Source organism: Panthera uncia, assembly GCF_023721935.1.
Source record: "Panthera uncia isolate 11264 chromosome B3 unlocalized genomic scaffold, Puncia_PCG_1.0 HiC_scaffold_1, whole genome shotgun sequence".
NCBI classification, from domain to species: Eukaryota; Metazoa; Chordata; class Mammalia; order Carnivora; family Felidae; genus Panthera; species Panthera uncia.
Window position 1 is genome coordinate 125,811,321 of NW_026057582.1, and position 22,765 is coordinate 125,834,085.

The window sequence follows — 22,765 nt, forward strand, 5'->3', positions numbered from 1 at the left end:
AATGTGGATCACCAGTGACCAGTCTGTACCCACAGGAGTAGGCTCAGCACTTCTGAAGAAGCACTACAGGCTGTGCTATCGTCTGTCGATTATGCCAATAACGTCTCACCAAGTAGGGCAGTGAGCCATGGTGGAAGCTCTGGAATGACCAGGCTCCATTCCTACTCTGTGCTCCAACAGGAAGGCTGGTATGTTCCCCTTCCCACCTCCACATCAGACCAGTGAGCACAGAGATTCCAGAACTATTTAGGTGGCAACAGGACAGGTCTAAGAAGAGACACTAGATTTCATTTCAATAAAGCAGTAAGAGGCTCAACTGGAAGAAAAACACATTTTAAGAAAAAAATAGGGGGACCTGGATGGCTTTGTCGGTAGAATGCCCCACTCTTGATTTCAACTCAGGTCATGATCCCTAGGTTGTGGGATCGAGCTCTGCATCACCCTCTACACTGAGCATGGAGCCTGCTTGAGACTCTGACTGACACTGACTCTCTCCCCCTCTCTCCTTCTACCCCTCTCCCTGACACACACATTCTTTCTCCCTTTCCTCTCTAAAAAAAAAAAGAAAAGAAAAAAGTAATAAACTTGACCATACTTGAAGGCTGAGGTTTTAGAAAAATTCATACTAGTTATATGTAGTACATATTTCTGTGTTTGTGTATTTTTGCATACATATGTCCTTTTGTTATTTTTTAGAATTTTTATTATTAAAGTACAACATAGGCTGCTTTAATGTTTTTAATTTGGACTAAAAATCTTTCCTTTTTTGGTATGCAAAACAACTTTTCAAGGATAAAAACATTTCAAAAAAATAGGCTGATTTATATGCCAGATGTAAGCAACATCTTTTCTGACTCCTGGTTACATTTTGTTGTTTGTTTCTTACCACAACCTTCTCTCATGGGAGTTTATAGCAAATTGCAAAAGCATCAGGCTTCTGTTGACTATCAAGAATGAGTGGATGCTTCTAATATCCACTAGCCCTTGTGGTCTTTACCAAAGGGTGAATCTAAAAAATGTTTGCCAAGTGGCTCTGCACTGATGGAAAACCTGCCTTAATATTCCTTTATTTGTAAGTGCATGGTATTTGTCTTCCTAATAAATCACATAATTTTACTTAATCAAGTCAGAAAAGACCTTTGGAATAAAATGAGTTTAAATTTGCTCTGTAACAATTAATGTTCCAGTTCTGATGCTGGAAGTAGGAGAAGGCAATATACAAACGTTTAAGTGCTACATAGTTTATACATATGAAAACATGCAGGTTAGCAATCAGATGAGAAATCAAAGAACATCTAATAGGACTCCCACTCCCAGACATGACAGGGTCACTGACACCAGACTTGTTCCCCACTAAAATACAATAAAACTATTCAAAAATATATGAGGCAACAGTTCTCAAGCAATAGACAGGAAACAGAGAACTCTGATGTTTGAAATCCGGGAACACAAGAGGTGAGGGATGTGTTGGATGTGGCTTTCTGCTAAGGGGCTCACGCTGGGCCACAGCACAGGGAAGTGGAGCCCAAGGCAGAGCGCAAGAGCCAGAGGTCCGGCCTGGGAGCTGAGGCAGCTGGAAAATGTAGGACAGGATACGAAAGGGCAGCAAGCTGTGAGAGGGTGAATGGGTGTTTAATGAAGAGCATACAGGAGAGCACAAAAGAAGGTAGTGAGCAGAAGACGATGAGCAGGTTATCATCCAACCTTAGATCGGGAGAAAAAAAATATTTTTTAAATAAGAACAAAGCTTCAGGGACCTGTGAAACGACTGTCAAATGATTTAACGTGGATAACTGAGGTTCCCAAAAGAGAGGAAACAGGGCAGAAAAATATCTGAAGAAATAATGACCGAAAACTTCCCAATTTGGGAATCAAGAAAACCCCAACTGGGATATTTTAAAAATCCTACATTGTGTCACATCGTAAACAAACTGCTAGGGAAAGATAAAGAGAAAAATTTTAACATAGCCATGGACAAAAAGATATTATATACAGTGTAACAATGATACAAATTGCAACTGATTTCTCATCAGAAACAATGGGGTCAGGAGACAATGGAAGGTCACCTTCATAAAGTGCCAGAAAGAAATCCTGTGAACTGAGAATTCTATATCCAGAGAGAAGAGTCTTCAAAAATAAGGACATATTTGCATAAAGAAAATTGAGACGGTGCATGGCCGGCAGATCTGCACCACAAGAAATCCTACAGGAAGTACTGTGAAGAGAAACAATAGCAGATAGAAACTACAACTACAGGAAAGAATGAAAAGCACAAGTAATAGAACATAACGTGGGTAAATACAAAGAATATCTTCTTTCAATGATCTTGATTTCCTTTAAAGACAACTGACTGTTGCAATATAGACACTACATTGTAGAGTTCATAACATATATAGAAAAAATATGATAAAGTAACATAAGGAGGGTACATGGAAGTATACTACTGGGAAGATTCTTACAATTTATATTAAGTGGTAACATATAAGTGAACTGTAATAAGGATACATATATATGAAAATATACATCCATAAAAAGCCTTACACAAGAATGTTGGATATTAGCTGTATCCATCATAGTCCAAAGCTAAAAGAAACCTGTATGTCCATCAAGAGGAAAATAAATATATAAACCGTATATTCAAACATTAGAATACCACTCTGCAAATTAAAGAAGATTGGGCTACCAATATATGCAACAGCATGGACACATTACTGTGAGTGAAAGAAGCCAGCCACAGTGAGCGTTCTGTATGGCTGTGCACGTATTACGTGCAACCACAGGTTACATTAGTCTGTGGTCACAGAAGTCAGAAGAGTGTTCGCCTGTGGCACACAGACTGGAGAACACATGAGAGTACTTTCTGGGGTAGTGGAAATGTTCTACATCTTGACTACGATATTGATTACGTGGGTACGTACATTTGTCAAATCTCCGAAGTGTACATTTGTGCATTCCACTCTATGTAAATTTTACCTCAATAAAACAACTGTAAGGCAAAAATGGGAAGAAAAAAAATTAAAAGAAAAATACAAGAGAGGAGATGGCTATGATAACTGTTCAAGTTAGGTGTTGGGAGTATGGGGGCTCATCATTCTATTCTGTGTCCTTTTGTATTTCAAATTTTCCATAATAAAAAGTTTTTCTAAAAAGAAAGGCAATAATAATGGATCACTAATACATTTGTATAATGTATTAATACACAATTAATAATGTATATTTCAAATTTGCTAAGAGTAGATCTCAAGTGTTCTCACCGCGCACACGCACACAGTAACTATGGGAGGTGATGGATATGTTCATTACTTTCATTGTGGTAATCATTTCACAATGTATATGTATATCAAAAAATCATGTTGCATACCTTAAAAATATATAATTTTTATGTGTGAAAAATAAACAAAGGTCAAAAATAAAATTATAAGATAACACAGTAAAAAAAAATTAGCCAAAACATTTATTTAACTTTCTCCTTACGGTATCTGGATATAAACCTATAGAACTCATTGCCAAATAAAATACAAAGTTATTAAAATAATAATTTTTCTTAAAGGGAACTAAGTCTGCTCAGGCAAATAGTGCTTCAAGGTTCCAAAGTTTTTATACCATAGACCATGACATCAATAATCCAGAACAGTTTTTTGGGTTTTTTTTGAGTGATGATTATTTATTCATCTTGGAGACAAGTTAAGTCCATACTATTAAATTGGCCTTATTCTTTCAGGCCGGGTTTTGGACTAAGGAAGATGTTTCAAGCAGGTGTATCAAGCACCTTTCTTTTTTTTTTTTTTTTTTTTTTTTTTCAACGTTTTTTATTTATTTTTGGGACAGAGAGAGACAGAGCATGAACGGGGGAGGGGCAGAGAGAGAGGGAGACACAGAATCGGAAACAGGCTCCAGGCTCCGAGCCATCAGCCCAGAGCCTGACGCGGGGCTCAAACTCACGGACCGCGAGATCGTGACCTGGCTGAAGTCGGACGCTTAACCGACTGCGCCACCCAGGCGCCCCTCAAGCACCTTTCTTCAGTCCACAGTGCATGATGTCTGTTGGAGCCCCATGCGTGTATCTCTCAGACCTACCACTTCCATTTCTTTGGTCAGGGCTCCACTGCAGTATCCATATCCCTGTGGCTGAGGCCTTTTCCACAGAAGGCTGCTGCTTCTTCTGTGTACCTGTTGTAGGTACAACAGGCCCCAAGGACCCTCTCATCCAAGCAACTCTGAACCAATAATTTGGGGGAGTTGATGTTTTCACGCTTAGGCCTCTCAACACTTGAGCAGGATGATTCCCAGGGATGTGTTTTACGTGGGATTAAGCTGTCGTGGCCCACTGTGGTGGCTGGTGGAGGAGTTCAGGGCATGCCACCCCAAAATATGCGAGTCTGGCATATGAGTTATTTTGAGTTAAAGACACTGGAAAGTGGCAGAAGCAAGGAGGCACGTTTCTCCCTAGAAGCACGAGAGAAACTCCCATGTAAAAGGCGTCCTCCCTGTACCAGGAGGGAGACATTCTTATCGCCAGAAATGGAGAGTCGAGGCCCAGGGAAATCTTAACGAACCAAACTTGTTAAGCCAACCTTTACATTCCTAGTCACTGTTTCACAACTAACTGCCCTAGCCCAAACCCCTTTGTCTGGTCACATTTTCATAACTACTACCCTTTGTCCAATCTAGTGTAGAGGTGTTTGGCTTTAACCACTTCTTCGGGTCTTCATTTTTCTCGTGAGGTTTCCTTTGCATGTGTAAAAATTACTAAGTAAAATCTGTATACTTTTCTCCTGTGGATCTGTCTTATGTCAGTTAATTCTTGGGCCGAGCTGGAGACCCTAAGAGGGCAGAGGAAAGGTGGCACCTCCCCTACGCTGACTTAGTAACACATTCTTTCTAAGCTGCCTCTACATTCCTGTATCCTGTCACTACTTCCCACCAGCGTTCTCTGTTCTTCCTAAAAAATGACCTGTGCTCAGGGGGAAAGAAAAAGAGAGAGACGTCTAATATGGTGCAAAGAGGAAAAAAAACCAGATGACAGGATGAACCACTTTATACACATACTATTGCTAACATACAGATCACGCCGTTGCTAACCCTCAACTTCCTACTACTAGCAAGAGCCTTTGCAACTTCCAAGCATTAAGAGTTAAGCAAAGAGGAGAGTTCAAGATACAATTAATCCTATTCCCCAGAATGGCCATGTGAAGCCTTTGGCCGTGTTAAGTGGAGCTCTTTGGGCTATTTGGCTTCACAGAAGCCAACAAAAGAGCGATCTTACACACAAAGCCTATGAGCCGTAAGAATACAACTAGTAACTGGGATACTAAAGAAAACATAGAATGTCTCTGCCTCCATCTTCTGTGTATCTCCTTCATCTTTCTTTCTTTTTCTGTTTCCCAGTCCGTGTGCCTACTTCCCAGTGCCTCACAAGATTACACAGCATTGTGCAACAGCCCAGAGAGAAAGAGAGGTTGATTTTCTTTTTCCAATTTCCCTGCTCTCTCTTATTCTCTTTCCTTGCCCCTTACCAGCGTCTTCTAAAATTCCCAGGATGAGAACTGTCCTGCTTGGGTCAGGTACCAACACCAGGACCAATCAATTGTAGAGATAAGGCCACGTCACAAGGTAGGAAAATGGCCGGACACGCAATCTAATGGAATGGGGGAAAGAGACATCCCAGAAGATGAGTTCCAGTCCACAAGGCCACCACTACCATGTGGTTATTGGCAGACAGCTCAACAGAATCAGCCACTATGAGTCATGGATGTGTCTGAGAAACTGGTAGAAACACTGGACCTTTTTCATAACATGTACATAATCGCAGATACCAAACTGTGTGCAAACTACATGGCGTTCGTGAAACCCCTATAATCCATTCTTAGATCCTAAGTTTAAAACTCTATATGCATCTAGATGTTTCAAATGGTTCAGATTTTTCAAATATCGGTCTAAAACTTTTCAAATTTTAAATACTGAATACAAAATTATATTCAAAGGTTTTCAACCACAACAAATCCACATAATGAAATGTTAAGTCTTTGAGGAAATATGACACATAGAAGTTTATATCATACATGATAGACAGGACTGGGTGGAGGTAACAATCAAATATCAAATGATCTCTACTGTCATCAAATGCAGACAACATGGGAGCCCTCACATTTTTTTTTTAACTACACTTAGAATATTTCCCACTGTATATGACCAACACGATCAAACACTGGGGGACATGTACCTAGCTCCACTGCCATTCAAATCATAACACTCGCAATTACCTCATAAAAAGATAAAGTGAACCAAATAATTAGTAAGATCTAGTCCACTGCTACTCATGATGGCCTAGAATGAAAAAAATCTACATATGGCTCAGTCAAAAGTTTCTATTCAAAATACAGCTATTACTGTATGTAATTTTACTCAAAACAGGCAAAACCAAACATATACAACAGAAGAGAGCTACGGAAACAAAACCAGAAATAAATGCTTACAATCACGCAACAGGTGAAATATAAACTAAAAATGATATGAAAGCAGTCCAAAAACCTATACCCTTCACTGGTTATTAGGAAGCAGTCAATGATATCAGTAGCACATCCTTAATCTCCAAGAGTATATAATGGAAGGAAATGACCACATTCTACCGCAAAATGTTCTTATATTACAGGAAAAAACAGAATAATAGAATATAAGGAACAATGGTTTAACAGAGAACTGCATTGGTCATATGCTCCTTAAATTTATATAAAAAAGGACTTATAAGTACAGTATTATATTCATGTATTTTGATTCTACAATAGATCTTGTAGAAGTTTCATATATGAGAGTATGAAAACCCGAAGTATTATCTTTACTGATACATTTCCCAGGCAATCTCCAAAAGAGAATCTAATTTCCTGAGTATCTGAATATATAAACTCCTTGAAAGCTAGAATGATAAAACACCACTGAGTCCGATTACATACAATAAACTCTAAAGGAAAAGATCAGATTCCTACACCACATTAAAATTTTTTGTATTAACTGTAACTGGAAAATGTAAGACAGTAATTATATGGGGTTAAAGAATTTCTTAAGCAGAGTCAACTGCTGTACTCTTTTTGTAAATATTGAGCCTACATATTAAGGCCAGCACGTAAAGTCTAAAAATTAATCAGTTATAATGCTTCACTCAGAAATTTTTATATTTGAAAACCTTTAGAGAAGGTGTCTTTTATATCACAAAGAAATATTACAGATTTTTTCATTCATGGATTAAACATGAATAGTTTAGAGTAGTTTTTAACATTCTCACATGACCCTGAAGTCCTACAACAGGTAGTAATTTGTAATTCTGGTTGAGTCACACATTTCACCTGGATACACTAAGAGACTGGTTGGTGTTCCTGAGTTACTAAGTAGAAATAAGCCTCAACAATGTGACATCTGCCTTTTTCTCTGCTCATTCTTGAATGCAAAGTAACTTCCATATAATACCTAAAGCACAAGTTAAAAAAAAATTTTTTTTACATACTTCATCTTTTTTTTTTTTTTAAATATGGAAGATGACATATGGCAAAACTTGCAAATGTATGGATTCACAAAGGAAGGTCCCTGGATGCTCCCTATAAGAAAGTCACGGGGTTTAATGGTAGCTCAGGAGAATGCAGAATTTTGGTACCATACTCGGGCACATCACAATCTAAGAGGATATTCAGTAGGCAGAACTGACGATTAGTCCCAGGACTCAAACTTAAATTCTGCTGTGAAATTCTGATAAGATTTATTAAATCAAAGTTAATGTACAACAATTACCTCACTAGAGAATGAGAGAAAACACTGTACGTATTTCCTTTTTGGATACTAAAATGATTACATCATGCAAAGTTCATCTGAATTCTCTATGTAAAATATTCTGAACTGAATTACCTTTTTGTACAAATATTTCGCCAGGGCAGTGACTTGACGGGGCACTGACTGCAATGCATAATTGTAGTAATTGTAGGTAAAAGCATAAATGCCACCTTCTCATGTCTGCATCAGGGAAAACTCCCTTAAACACATTTCACCCTTAGTTTCACCTTCAAACAAACGGACCACCTCAAATCCTAAATATACCCAAAGCCCACTGCCTAGACACACAGTGAGAAACAGGCATAACAGATTTGTAAATAGGCAAGAAACTACTTTGTGCTATAGACTATGATTACCTGGAGGTAGGAATTGCAGTTGGTTATTAGCTAATCGAAGATGACGTAAAGCTCTCAGACGACCAATTTCTGGGCAAACAATTTCTAAGGCATTGTCACTAAGATCCAAACATTGGAGTTTTACGAGAGATCCAATGGCTTCAAAAAGAAAAGAAAGGTGAAGGGAAAATTAATTTGACCCAAGTGTTATGACAAATCTTTAATGCAAGTACTACCAAATTAAATATTTTAATAGTTAATATCCCTGCCTCTGTTGCTTGCAAAATAGTAAAAACATAGATCTTTTAATTCAATCAAAACTGCTAACTGAATTTACTAATTAGGGGAGACAATCTTTGAAACTAACAAGTTAAAGATGCTTTATAAGTAAAATTCCCTAATACACCAACCAAAATTTGCTTTACTATTATAAAGCAAAGCTTAAACTATGGTTATGTCGTAACTAAAATTGGAGTGCCCTTACCTTCTGGCACCACAACTATGTTATTTGAGTGAAGGTATCTGTGGGGAAAGAAGAAAAAAAAAAACGGAGCTGTTATCATTCAGTCCTTTTGCTAGATAACCAATTTGTAAAATGCTCACTTAGAAATTTATCAAATATAAAGGGACCAAAATGTTCTATCATACCCCAATCTAAGTGCATGCCATAAAGCACATGGTCATCACAGATAATTAATAATATTTTCAGAATGGTATTTTATGCTGGAATGGCAAATATTAAACCTATTTACTGATTTAAGTTGTTATTTTAAAATAAAAGCATACACAATAGATGTATTTCGAGTTATTTTTTTAAACTGACAAATTACTAGTTTTACAAAACAAATTACAAATTACAAAACAAATTACTAGTTTTTCTAGTTCATTTTAAAGTATTCGGGTTTTCAGAAAAACACCTATTGTGTAAAGAAAAATCAACACTTATTATGTAAATGAAAATGCAACTTTTAATTTCAAATGGAAGACTTACAAAATAAGCAAACCAAGGCTATTTCAAGCTAATATGCTGACAGAGAACCAAGAATGGAGAGACTAAATGCTGATCATTTACAGTATCTGTCAAAATACTCAACTGTCAAGGCACATAATTTATTTCACAGCAAAAGGAAGTCTCATAAACAAGAATCAAATTATTTTCTTAAAAAAGAAAAAAAAAAAAAGTTATCCGGCTGACAAGTCCAGGCAAGCCTAAGTAAATAACAATTTTCCCACTGAAGTATCTTTAGCACCCTCTGGTGGAGACTTTATGCAATCAGCAGCAGCCTGATTGAGAACAAAACAACAGTGACAACTGGAGATCACATAGTAATAATTTTAAAAAATAAATGTATGGGGCGCCTGGCTGGCTCAGTTGGCACAGCATGCACCTCTTAATCTCAGGGTTGTGAGTTCAAGCCCTATATTGGGCATGGAACTTAGCTACATAACATAATATAAAATGTTAATATAAATAAATTCGTATCACTGATTTTCAGAGAACTAAATTTTTTTGATCTTTTCAAAACTATCATTTTATTTACTATGCCTCATCAATCAGTCTTCATAAAGTATTTTTAAATTTAATTTTGAAATTTTCTTCTACATTGTTAAACCTAACATCAAAGGTTAAAATGTCACGGACACAAAATAAGACACAAAATTAATACATTTAAGATTATTCTATGCTGCATTTAATAAATTCTGTGTAGGTACTAACCTGCTGGGCCTAAAACATGTTAAACAATTATACCATTCTATGATATTTTTATTCCTTGCTTTGTATGTATAAACTGATTTCACATTTTAAAATCCATATTCTTTAAACATTAATTTTAGGAAGGAATTCCTAACCGCACTCTCAGGTGACTCTAAAAATTCTTTGAACTAAAAGACTCTATGTAAATAAGTACACGCACACACATACGTACATATACACACATTTACATTTGTTATACAAAAGCCAGAGTGCCTAGACACCAAAATAGAGACAGTTGATTTTCAGTTACCCACAATACATTTGCCTCAATTTCTACATATGCAAAAGGATCCTAAAATGTCGAAATCAAAAGATGAACCAAAGCACTCAACATCATGAATGAAATCAAAAGGTGTATTTTAACACATTAAATTTATCTACATTAAAGTAAAGAGTGGTCTACAGTAAGAAGAGAATGTTCCCAATCCTAACTACAAAATGTAGGTGCCCAGGACCATCCCCCACCAAGTGAAACACCATCTCAACTCCTCAAGTTATTGTGATGTGCAACTGATAAAGAATCATCACTGGTGGAATGGATCAGAGAGCGAGCTCTGGAGCCAGAATGACTGCATTTCAGTAGCCATGTGGCCAAACTCAACTTCTCACTTTCATAATCTGTAGGAGCAGAGAATAGTAACACCAACAACATAGGGATGTTGTAAGGATTAAATAAATCAATAAATGTAAGGCTTTTAGAATAATCAGAGTGCCATGAATGCCACTGTTATTGTTGTTATACAGTTATCACGAGTCACCTGTAATCAAAGGTTCAACAATTTTGAGTCACTTCTCTTTACTTGCTTTTTGTAATTTCAAAGTAATTGAAATGTTGGAGTTTCAATGTAACTAGTTTTCATCATGTTCTCCTATAATGCAAGAACTTTCTTTCATTGCTGTGGGAATGCAAAACAGTACAGCCACTTTGGAAGGTGGTCTGGCAGTTTTTTAAATAAAATTAAATACAGAAGTTTACTTAATAGTATTATGCCAATGTCACTTTCTTAGTTTTGACAAAATTTTAAGATGCTAAAAACAGGAGAAAGTGGATGAGAAGTATACTGGAACTCTGCACTATCTTTACAACTTTTCTGTAAATATAAAATTGTTCCAAAATAAAAAGGTTGCTGATTAAAAGATCAGGACTTTTATTTCCAGCCATAATGGAGTAACAGGGACCAGATTTACCTGACTGCTGTAAGCAAAAAGAAAATTGGAAGGAATATATGACACAATTATTTTGATATTAAAAACAGGAAATTAGGATTATGTTATCTGAGAGAGAAGAAACAAGGCAAGCCACACAAGATCCCTAGGTTTCTGCCTGGATGTAAAACTGATGGTATAGGACTGCGTCCCAAACAAAGTATGTACGTCTCACTAAGTTATGGAGACACAAGTCAGAATTCAGAGAAACCGAGGCAACTGGAAGTTGTGGGGTGGTGGGGTAGAGTTTGGGGGAGAGGATACTACAGGGAAAAAAATCCTTTAAAAACTGAAGGATTCTCTGACTGATAGCTGAATAGTAAAATGTAGCCTAGGCAAAGTAACTGAAAATCTATCTGCTGAATGGTCCACAGAGCTCACACCAGACTAGAAGGCATTTAAGTTCTGAGCAGCAAGTCTTATTGATTATTTGGCACATTCAAATCAGATCCTATAAAGGCCATGCCTTAGTAATAGAGTTAAACTACCACTAAAGTAGAGGTTACTCTAGACCTGTCCTCACAAAGTGTGGAGACAAACCATGAAAAGATCAAACTAAACTGCAAATAACTTCATGCCAGAATAAGGCAGCACAAGAAAAAGGCAGACAACAAAGTCTACAGACTCACCAATGTAAAACTTATAAGATCCAGCATCCAATCGAAAAGTAGTAGATATGCCAAGAATCAAGAAAGTGTGACCAATACCCAGGATTAAAAACAGTCAATACAAGTAGATCCAGTATAATAGAAACAATAAAATTAGCAAACAAAGACATTAGAACAACTACAAAAAATATAGCAAGCTATTTAAAGGATAATATGAACACTGCAAGAGAGACGTTAAGGTATGAAGAAGAACCAAACAGAACTTCTAGAGTTCAAAAACATAATGAACAAAGTAAAACAACTTCATTAGGTGGGATGAACAGCAAATTAGATACTGAAGAAGAAAATATTACTGACACTGAAGACAGAAAAATACAATTTGTCCATATTGAAGCACACAGAGACAAAAATAGATGGAAAAAAACTGAAAAGAGTGTCAGTGATTAAAGGAAAATACTAAACAGTGTAACAAACATGCAAGAGTCCCAGAAACAGAGACAGGAGTATAGAAATAAATATCTAAAGAAATAACGTCAAGAAATTGCCAAATTTGATGAAAATCATAGAAACACGAACCCAAGAAGCTAAACGAATGTCAAATATAAAGAAAAAGAAGGGGCGCCCGGGTGGCTTAGTCGGTTGAGCAGCCGACTTCAGCTCAGATCATGATCTCACTGTTGGTGAGTTCGAGCCCCGTGTCAGGTTCTGTGCTGACAGCTCAGAGCCTGGAGCTTCGGATTCTATGTCTCCCTCTCTCTCTGCCCCTCCCCCTCTCGCACTCTGTGTCTGTCTCTCAAAACTAAAATAAATGAAGGTTAAAAAATTTAAAAAAAAGAAAATCACAAGATACATCAAAATCAAATCCCTGAAAATGAGCATAAGATCAAAAATCTTCAATGTAGATAAAGAAAAAATAAACACATTACATACAGAGGAACAAATATAAGAATAACAGGAGATGTCTCTTCAGAAACTGTGCAAGCCAGATGATAAGGAACATCATAAAAGTGCTGAAAGAAAAGAAAAAAAAACGTCATCAAGAATTCTAATTCCAGGGGTGCCTGGGTGGCTCAGTTGGCTGAACACCCATCTGACTCTTGATTTTGGCTCAGGTCATGATCTCATGGTTCATGGGCTCAAGCCCCATGTCAGGCTCGGCGCTGACAGCGTGAAGCCTGCTTGGGATTCTTGCTTTCCTTCTCTCTCCACCTCTCCCCTGCTTATACACTTTCTCTCTCTCTCAAAATAAACTTTAAAAATAAAATAATATGGGCTGTTTGCCATCTATATAAAAAAAAAGCATTTTAATTCCAGAAGATCAAAACAAATAAACAAAAACTTCAAGACTATGAAGATGTTTGTAAAACAAAAACTGTAACATTTTCAGAGAAAAAACTAATGTGAGATTTTTTCTCACAGAAAATCTTCAGGGCCTAAGGCTAGACAAGGAATTCTTAGACTTGACACTAAAAACATCCATAAAAGCAGAACTGATAAAATGTAAAACTTTTGCTCTACAAAAGAATAGAAAGAGAATGAAAAGATAGGGGCATCTGGGTGGCTCAGTTGTGGGAGCGTCTGACTTTGGCTCAGGTCACATTCTCACAGTTCATGAGTTCGGGTCCCGTGTTGGGCTCTACACTGACAGTGCACAGCCTGCTTGGGTCTCTGTCTCTGTCTCTGTCTCTCTCTCTCTCTCTCTCTCTCTTCCTCTTGAAATAAATAAATTTCTAAAAAAAAAACTTAAAAAAAAAAGACAAACTACAAATTGGGAGAAAATATTTGTAAACAACATATACAACAAAGAACTGGTTTCTATAATTTGCAAAAAAAAAAAAAATAAAAACCTCTTAAAACTGAAGAATAAAAATCAATCCAACTAGAAAAAGAGCAACAAATGTGTTTCACTGAAGAAAAGACACAGGTAACCAACACATACTTGAAAAGAGGTTCAGTATCATTAACCATTAGAAAAATATACATTAAAATCACAATGACATAAAACCACACATCTATCAAAATGACAAAAATAAAAACCAATGGTAACACCAAATACTGGTGAGATGTGGAGAAACTGAAACAATACCTTGCTCAGGGAGAATATAAAAAGGTGGAGCCAACCTGGAAAATTATTTGGCAATTTCTTAGGAAACTACAAATCCAGAACAAAAGTGAAAGAGTAAGGGCCTCCAAAAATTATTTTACATAAAATCAACAAGAATATTGGCAAAAGCAGTAGTAAGAAGCTTATGTACAAAACTCTGGAAACTAACCAAAGTGATACAAGGAGGGTTATATCTTAAGAAAAATGGCAAAAATCTCAGTAAGCACAGTGAGCTGTGTGAACTTTGGGGCATTTTCAATTCTTCTAACTGTATCCCTCACTCTCCACTCTGCAGAAGCATGGAAAAACAAAACAAAAACCCAGTCCACAATCGAAGTGAAAAAGCGGCAGTGGCAGCGTGCCTAGCGCCTGAAGGGACAAAACCAGGTCAGCACTCACTCCCAGGGAACTGGCGTCATTTGACTTTGTCTCAAGGTTCCCTGAAAGGCCCCATCTGCAAAGCCCTTTTTAATCTGATCTGCCTAGAAACTTGCCCCCTACAAAAACTTTCCCCAGTTCAAACACATTATGGGCAATTGTTTGACTTCACACCCACCTGAGTCAATAAATAACAGCTGGTGCAAACAACAGACAACCAAAAACCTTAAATGGAAAAGCTGGGCAAGATGTCCAGAGGAGCTGTGAAAAGCTCTGGTGTATTTCTGGAATTCTAGAAGGTCTAAGGCAGGTCAGAAACGTGCAAATGCTCAGGAAAGAGATGAAAGACTCTAAGCAATCAGCTCTGCCGAACTTGAGGCTCCTGCATAAGCACGAAGCGCAGGATAAGGCAAAGTTGTCAAATGCCTGGCTGGGAGCTGAAGGCATGCCACCATACAATAACAGAAGTCCTCAGCAAAAACTGGGAGACTACTGGATTCAGTTAGCGAAGGAAATCTCTAATCTAACCATCAGGTGACCACTAAGGTAACTGAGCAGATAACTTCAAAAAAAAAAAAAAAAAAAAAAAGAAAAGGAAAGGAAAAGGAGAGGAGGGAACTCTTTCAACTCATTCTATGAGGCCAATATTACCTTGATACCTAAACCAAGGAAATCGCAACAAAGGAAGACCAAGGACCAGTTTCCCTTATGAATACAGACACAAAATTCATCAACAAAATACTAGTAAGCCAAACCCAGCAAGTTATAAAAAGGATTATACTCCACGACCAAATGGGATTTTCCCTCATTGATGCAGGGTTGGTTCAACATACAAGCAAAAATCAACATCTATATTAACAGGATAAAGAAAAAAAAAAAGAACACATTCATCTCAGTAGATGAAAAAAAGACCGTATGACAAAATCAAACACCCTTTTATGCTAAAAATACTCAACAAACAAGCAATAAAAGGGAATTTCCTCAATTACATACAGGGTACCTATGAAAAATCTATAGCCATCATCACACTGAATGGCAATAGACTGAAAGCTTTCCCCCTAACATCAGGCAGAAACAACACAAAGATGTCTGGTCTCACCACTTTTATTCAATATTCCATGTTACAGCCAAAAATAAAGCAAGAAAAAGAAATAAAAGGCATACATATTGGAAAGGAAGGAATGAAACTATCTTCACTGGCAGATGACATGATCTTGTATATAGAAAATCCTATGGAATCTACCAAAAAAAAAAAAAAATTAGAGCTAATAAATGAGTTCAGCAAGGCTGAGGATAAAAGATCAATATACAAAAATCAGGTGTATTCTTACATACCAGACAGTGAGCAATTCTAATGTGAAATTAAGAAAAACCATTCCACATATAACAGCATCAAAAGAATAAATACTGGGGCGCCTGGGTAGCTCAGTTCGTTAAGCGTCCGACTCTTAATTTCAGCTCAGGTCATGAGTTCAAGCCCCATATTGAGCTCTGCACTGAGTGTGAAGCCTACTCAAAAAAATTTTTTTTTAATTTTAAAAAAGAATAAGTTAAACTTAGGAATAAGTTTAACAAATTCAAGATTTTTACACTGAAAAGTGTTCGGTGTTCAAACACAAAAATGTTGAAAGAAATTGAAGACCTAATCAAATGGAAAGACATCTCACATTCATAGATTAGAAGACATAAGACAGCAATATTCCACATATTGATCTAAAGATTCAATACCACTGCCACCACTGATCACAGATACCTTTTTTTCTTCATAATTTGACAAGCAGATGTTAAAACTCACATGGAAATGCAAGGGATTTAGAAGAGCTAAAACAATTTTGAGAAATGGGAATAATGTTGAAGGAATCATACTTCTCAATTTCAAAACTAAACTATAAAGCTACAGTAATCAAGTTGTGTGCTACTGGCAAGAAGATAGACAAATAGATCAACGGAAAAAAATTGAGCATCCAGAAATATGCCGACATGTTCATGGTCAGATGATTTTTGACAAAGGTGCCAAGACAATTCAATAGGGAAAGGGTATCCTTTTCAATAAATGGTGCTGAGATAGCTGGAGTTGCATATGCAAAAACAGAAGTTAGGCCTTTACATTGCATCGTATGCAAAAATTCACTCAAAATGGATCAAAGACCTAAATGTAAGAGCTAAAATGATACAACTTAAGTAAGAAAAACAGAGGTAAATCTTCATAATGTTAGATTAAAACAATTTCATAGATATGATACCAAAACACAAAATGCCAGATAAAAAATTATCAAGAAAGTGAAAAGATAAACCATGAATGGAAGAAAATATTTTAAAAGTATATATCTGATATGGTATCAAATATATAAAGCAAATATATAAATATATATATCTCAAAAATATAAAGCACTTAAATATACAGAGCTATCTCAAATATATAAAGCATACAAATACATAAAAAACTCTTACAACTCTACAATAAAAATATCATAATTTTAAAATAGACAACAGATTTGAATAGACATTTCTCCAAAGAAATATATAAACAGACAATAAGCAAATGAAAAAAGATCAATAGAAAAATACAAATCAAAACTATGATATACCAATTCACACCTACTAGGATGACAATAATCAAAAGGACAGAAAGCAACAAGTGTTAATGCGGATGTGGAGAAGAAGTTAGGATCCTCACATACTGTTGGTGGAATTGTAAAATGATGCAGCTTTGGAAAACAGTTTGGCAGTTCCTCAAAAGGTTAAACAAAGCTAACAATGCAATTCCACTAGTAGGATAAACCCTAAAGAACTGAAAATACACATTCATATATAAACTTCTACACGAAATGTTCATAACTGCATTATTCACCATAGCCAAGATGTGTGAACAACCCAAATATCTATCAACTAAAGAATGGATAAACAAAACATGGTATGTCCACAAAAAAGAATGCATTCTGAAACATACTACAACATAAATGAACCCTGAAAACATGCTATGTTAAAGCAGCAAGACCCAAAAGGCCACATACTGTATGATTCCATTTACATGAAATGTCCAGGACAGGCATAGCCATAGAAATAGGAAGCAGATTATTGGTCACCAAGGAGTTATTAGGGGGTTGGGGGAGGGGGATATGACTGCTAAATGGGTTTCTTTTGAGGTGATGAAAATGTTTTGGAATTAGACAGCGGTAATGGTTGCTCAACCTTGTGAATATACTAAAAACCACTGAATTATATACTTAAAAGGGTGAATTTTATGGTATGTGAATTATATCTCAACCAAAAAAAAAAGTGACACGTGTAATTACCACAGGACTCAGCAATTGCAGTCTTAGTCATCTATCTCAGAGAAATGGAAACTTATTCACCAAAAAGATAAATAAAAGTACAGAAATGCTACAAGCAGTATCAATTATTACACATAAAAACAAAACAACCAATATGTCCTTCAATGGGTAAATGGTCTAAGAAACTGCATTACATCCATACCATGAAATATAATTCAGCAACAAAGAGGAACAAACTATTGATACATGCAACAATTTGAATGGATCTCAAGGGATTGTGCTGGATGAAAAAAAGGCCCCAAAAGGTTATATACTATATGCTTTCATTTACATAATATTGCTAAAGTGATAAAATGATAGAGATGGAGAACAGAGTAGCAGTTACCAGGGTTTGGGGACCGTGTGTAACATGATTATAAAAGGGCAGTTCAAGGAGGGGAGGGTGGGTGATGGGCATTGAGGAGGGCACCTGTTGGGATGAGCACTGGGTGTTGTATGAAAACCAATTTGACAATAAATTTCATATTTAAAAATAAATAAAAATAAAAATAAAAAAATTAAAGGGTAGTTCAAGTAATGCTTGCAGTGATGAAAATACTCTCTCTACCCGACTATGGTAGGGATTGTACAAATGTACACATGTGATAAAATTGCACAGAACACACGCACACACACACAAATGAGTGCACAGAAAATGATGAACACTGGAGGAAGATAACACTAGTGCCGATTTTCTGGTGCTCATCTTGCACTATAGTTACGCAAGATGTGAATGCTGCTGGAAACTACAAGGGTATACGGGATCTTTCTGTATTATTTCTTACAATTCCATGAGAATCCACCATTATCTCAAAGGAAAAAGTTTAATTTGTTTTAAAAAAGGAGAGATAAAGACTTTACTCAGGTAAACCAAATCTGAGAGAATATAGGAATGAATATAAAAGACAATTTTCCTCATTTTAAATTTCTTGAGAATTAACAATGTATCAGTTTGGTCTGTCAGCTCCAGATCTACCTTCTATACCCGATTGACCTGGACGCTGTCAACTCTCCCTTGTCAACTGGCCTAACATTAGGGCTGGAAGAGGGCACTGGAGTGACTCTATCAGATGACAGCAGCAGCAAGGACCTCCCTTCATCAATGCACTTCTACATACCAGCTTCAACGGGCCTCAGGCAACTGTCCTACCACCCCGTGGCCACTTCTGTGGTAGCTAGGCCACACTGTCAAGCTGCTTCTACACAACAGCTCCAGACTACCAACACCTTCCTCCAACAGTGAGCTGATATTACAGATCGGCTCCAGCCTAAACCAGCTGGCAAGCTTCTCGGCCACCAGCAGGCTGTATGCTCCCAGTCAGGCCCTTCACGGAAGAGCTCTCAATCTCAGCCTAGGGGCTGGAGCTCTCCTAAGTCTTTTCAGTCCCTTCCTTGTCTACTTTCTCTCAGCCCAGAAGTCATAGCTGTTTTTTGTACTTGCTACTTCTGAATACCACAGAGTTCTCTTAATCTCTTTTAGCGGTTAATAACACCTCACTAGTCAGCAATTCTTTATATTAATTTTCCCTGTTTCAACTAGGGGTACGGTTTCTATCTCCCAACTGGCCCCTGACTGACATACACGATATGTACGTATATTCGTATGCTGACAGATACACAAACACACATACACAACAACAGCACAAAGAATGAAGTACTGATGTACAGTTCCCACATTACAAGTGAAGTAAGTGGTCTGTTATGTGAAGGGAGACTGTAAAAGGTTAAGGAAGCACAATGTAAGCCTTAAAACACTGAGAGTTAATAAGTCAGTAGTGGTTAGTAAAATGGGGTCCTACATAACACTGAAATAATTTTAAAGAAGGAGAGAAGAGGGAAAAAAATAAATAACAGTTGAGACGCATAGAACCAAACTGTAAGATGGTTCACTTAAAATGAATCATATCAGTAATCCCTTTAAACGTAATATGATCTAAACACTCCAGTTAAATGGCCTAGATTGTCAGATTGGTCAAAAATCAAACAATCAAAATGTTGACTTCAAGAAAATCACTTGAGTTATAAAGACACAGAGAGGTTAAAATAAAAGAATGCAAGTTCCAATTCAGTACAGCAGAATAAACTCCCACCGGACTGATCCTCTGGCAGATAACACACACACACACACACACACACACACACACACACACACACACACATATACACACACACACACGACTCTAAGGCACTACAGAGTAAACAAAAACAAGCCATCCTGGAGAAGAGTCAAAACTTAGAAGAAGGAATGGCACTGGGTGAGTTTGAGTTTTGTTTTTTAAACAGCATTTAGTGTAAGGCAGGGTACAGACAATTACCATGCAAAGTGGCTAAAATTCTAACAGGAAACTTCATTCTTACTAACCTAAAGAACAGGAGGAGAGTTCAGGGAAACCATGACCACTGGCAAGTAAAGGGAAAATACCCGAAAAAAAGAGCCAGGGAAGCGTAACCCCAAATTCTATTTATAAACTTTGCCTAAATCAATGGCAATCCCAGAACCATGCAAATATGGAAGAAATTACAGTCCAGGTGAAAGAACTGGACTGAGTTTTCAGCTGCCCTCCAAAAACTAGTTTACTTGTCTAAGTCAAACCAGGTAAATTACCTCCTAAAGCAAAAATATCAACACTCTCTGAATGAATACAACAGATTCCAGTCTCCAAGACATAAAATCCCCAATTATCATGATATAATCTAAAATTATTCAACATATGAAAACCCAAGAAAATGTGATCCATTAAAAACAATAAACAATGGAGATCAAGCTCAAGATAACCAAGATGTTGGAATTAGCAGACAAGAAATTTTTATATAGATATACATAGTGATCTAAAGTAAAAAATGCCTATAATATAAAGACAAGAAATAGAATACAGAAAAATCCTAAAACTGAAAAAATTACAAGATGAAGATAAACAACAGAATTAATGTTACAAAGGAAAGAGTTTATGAACTTGAAAAAGATCAATATAAATGACCTAATCTAAAATGCAGAGAGAAAAAAGCTTGAAGGAAACACAAACAGTGCCTCAGAGGAATGTAGGACAACATTAACAGATGTAATGTGTAAACAGTGCCCAAGAAGGAGAAAGGGAACAGTGCATAAAAATTACTCAAAGAAATAATAATTGAAAATGTATTAAATTTGGGAAAAGACATAAATTCACAGATTCAAGTAGCTCAGCAAACTCCAACATAAATACAAAGATAATTATACCAAGGCACATCATAGTTAAATTTCTGAAAACCAAAAAACAAAATCCTGAAAGTAGCCAGACAAAAATGATATATTAATACATGTGGAAAATGATTAAAATCCCACTAACTTATTATATATAGTATATTTACATAATATATAATACATATTAATAATATATTTAATATATATTATTTGTTCATAGATCATTGTTTTAATATTTAATAATAAATATATAATTATTAATTTAATATATACTTAATAATTATGTTATATAATATACAGTATATTTAATATATATTTAATGTACAATAATATAATTATAATATACACATATAACAGTTATATTATGTGTTATAGTATATAACTTATATATAAACATTTATACATTATATTATACATATTATATAAAAATACTTTTAAAGGGCTCAAAGAAAAACACTGTCAAGCCTGAAAGCAACCACCACTGGATATATAATACAATTGGGGGTATTATATTGCAATTATCTTCATCTTCACGACTGTTTCATTTTTCTGCCTGAAGTCCTCAAGAATTTTTTCTTTAAAGTCTGAAAAAGGCTTTGAATAAATTCCACACCCATTACTAATACAAATTCTTGAGGAAGTCAGAATTAATGATGTGGTAGGTAGCCCCCAAGACGGTCTCCACTGATCTCTACTACCTGGCATTTAGGCCCTTGTGTTATAGCCTCCCCTTAAGTGTGGGCTGGACCTACTGACTCGTTTCTAATGAACAGAAAATAGCAAAAGTGATGGGATGTCACATCCATGATTAGATGACAAAAAGGCTGTGGCTCCTGTCTTGCATACCCTCTCTTGCTTTTTCCCTTGTGCTGATGGAAGCCAGCCGCCATGTTGGGAGCAACACTATAGAGAAGCCAAGTGGCAAGAACTAAGGGAGTTTAGTCCTCCTGCCAACAACCACATGAATGAACACAGAAGAGGATACTTCTTTAGTTGAATGTTCAGGTAAAAACAGCAGCCCTGGGCAACAACCTTGATTGCGGCCTTGAAAGAGACACTGAGGCCAAGATACCCAGCTAAGCCAAGCCCAGATTCTAGACCTTCAGAAAATATGAGATAATAAGTATTTACTCTGTTAAGCACCCCTACTACAGTTTAAGCCACTACATTCTGGGGTAATTTGTTAAGCAGCAATAGATTATTAATGCAAATGGGTATTTATTTAACACAATAGAACATACACACATTAATTGTAAAGTCAGCATCTTTCTTATGGGGCAACCCTGGAGGCATTCCCACTAAGGTCAGAAACAAAACAAGGATGCCCATTATCTCAAGTACAATTTCACACTGTTCTGGAGGGACTAGCCAATGCAGTTAGACTAGAGAAAATAAATAAAAGGCATTAAGGTTTAGAAAAAAAGAAACAACACTATCTGTATTTCCAGACATGAGAGTATTCCTGAAAAACCTTGAGGGATCAATGATAAAACTAATTCAACAAGATTTTAGCAAGGTAGCAGGATATAAAGTTAACATACTAAAACCAACAGTGCTCATATATTGAAAAAGTAACTACTTAGAAGAGCCAACAGAAAATTCATTTACACTAGCAAAAAATTATATATTAAATGTTTAGAAATATATTTTAGAAATGTTCAAAACCTATATGAAGGAAACTATAAAGAACCTATAAAAACAAAAAATAGACCTAAAACAATGTTAAGACATCTTTCTTGGAAATATACACTAAACTATTTAGAGGTAAAAAAAAAAATGATGTATGCAACATTCTCAAAGGCTTTCAAAAAATATGCATATATATACATATATAAAGAGAATGAAATTAAAAACTTGATAAAGCAAATGGGGTAGAACACTACCAAAGATGATTAAACTGAATCTAATCAAGAGGAAAAAAATCAGACAAATCTGCACAATACTTTAAAGACACTGAGGATGGGAGGGATTAGGGTAATTAAAATATGAAATGCATATTAGATGATATTACTGAGTTAATATTACTTTTAAAGTGTGATAATAGTACAATTATGTGCAATACTGC

The 22,765-nt window shown here is 36.2% G+C and overlaps 1 protein-coding gene across 6 annotated transcripts in view; it reads right to left on the reverse strand.

Moving 5' to 3' along the window:
- Nucleotides 1-22,765, reverse strand: part of LRRC28 (leucine rich repeat containing 28) — a 179,139-nt gene that overhangs the window by 108,372 nt on the left and 48,002 nt on the right. For all 6 annotated transcript variants that reach the window (XM_049614028.1, XM_049614031.1, XM_049614032.1 and 3 more), the window contains exons 4-5: nt 8,638-8,675; nt 8,175-8,312 (exon numbers count right to left, since the gene is read on the reverse strand). In XM_049614028.1, the coding sequence (XP_049469985.1) occupies nt 8,175-8,312; nt 8,638-8,675 (176 nt within the window). The remainder of the gene's footprint in view (nt 1-8,174; nt 8,313-8,637; nt 8,676-22,765) is intronic.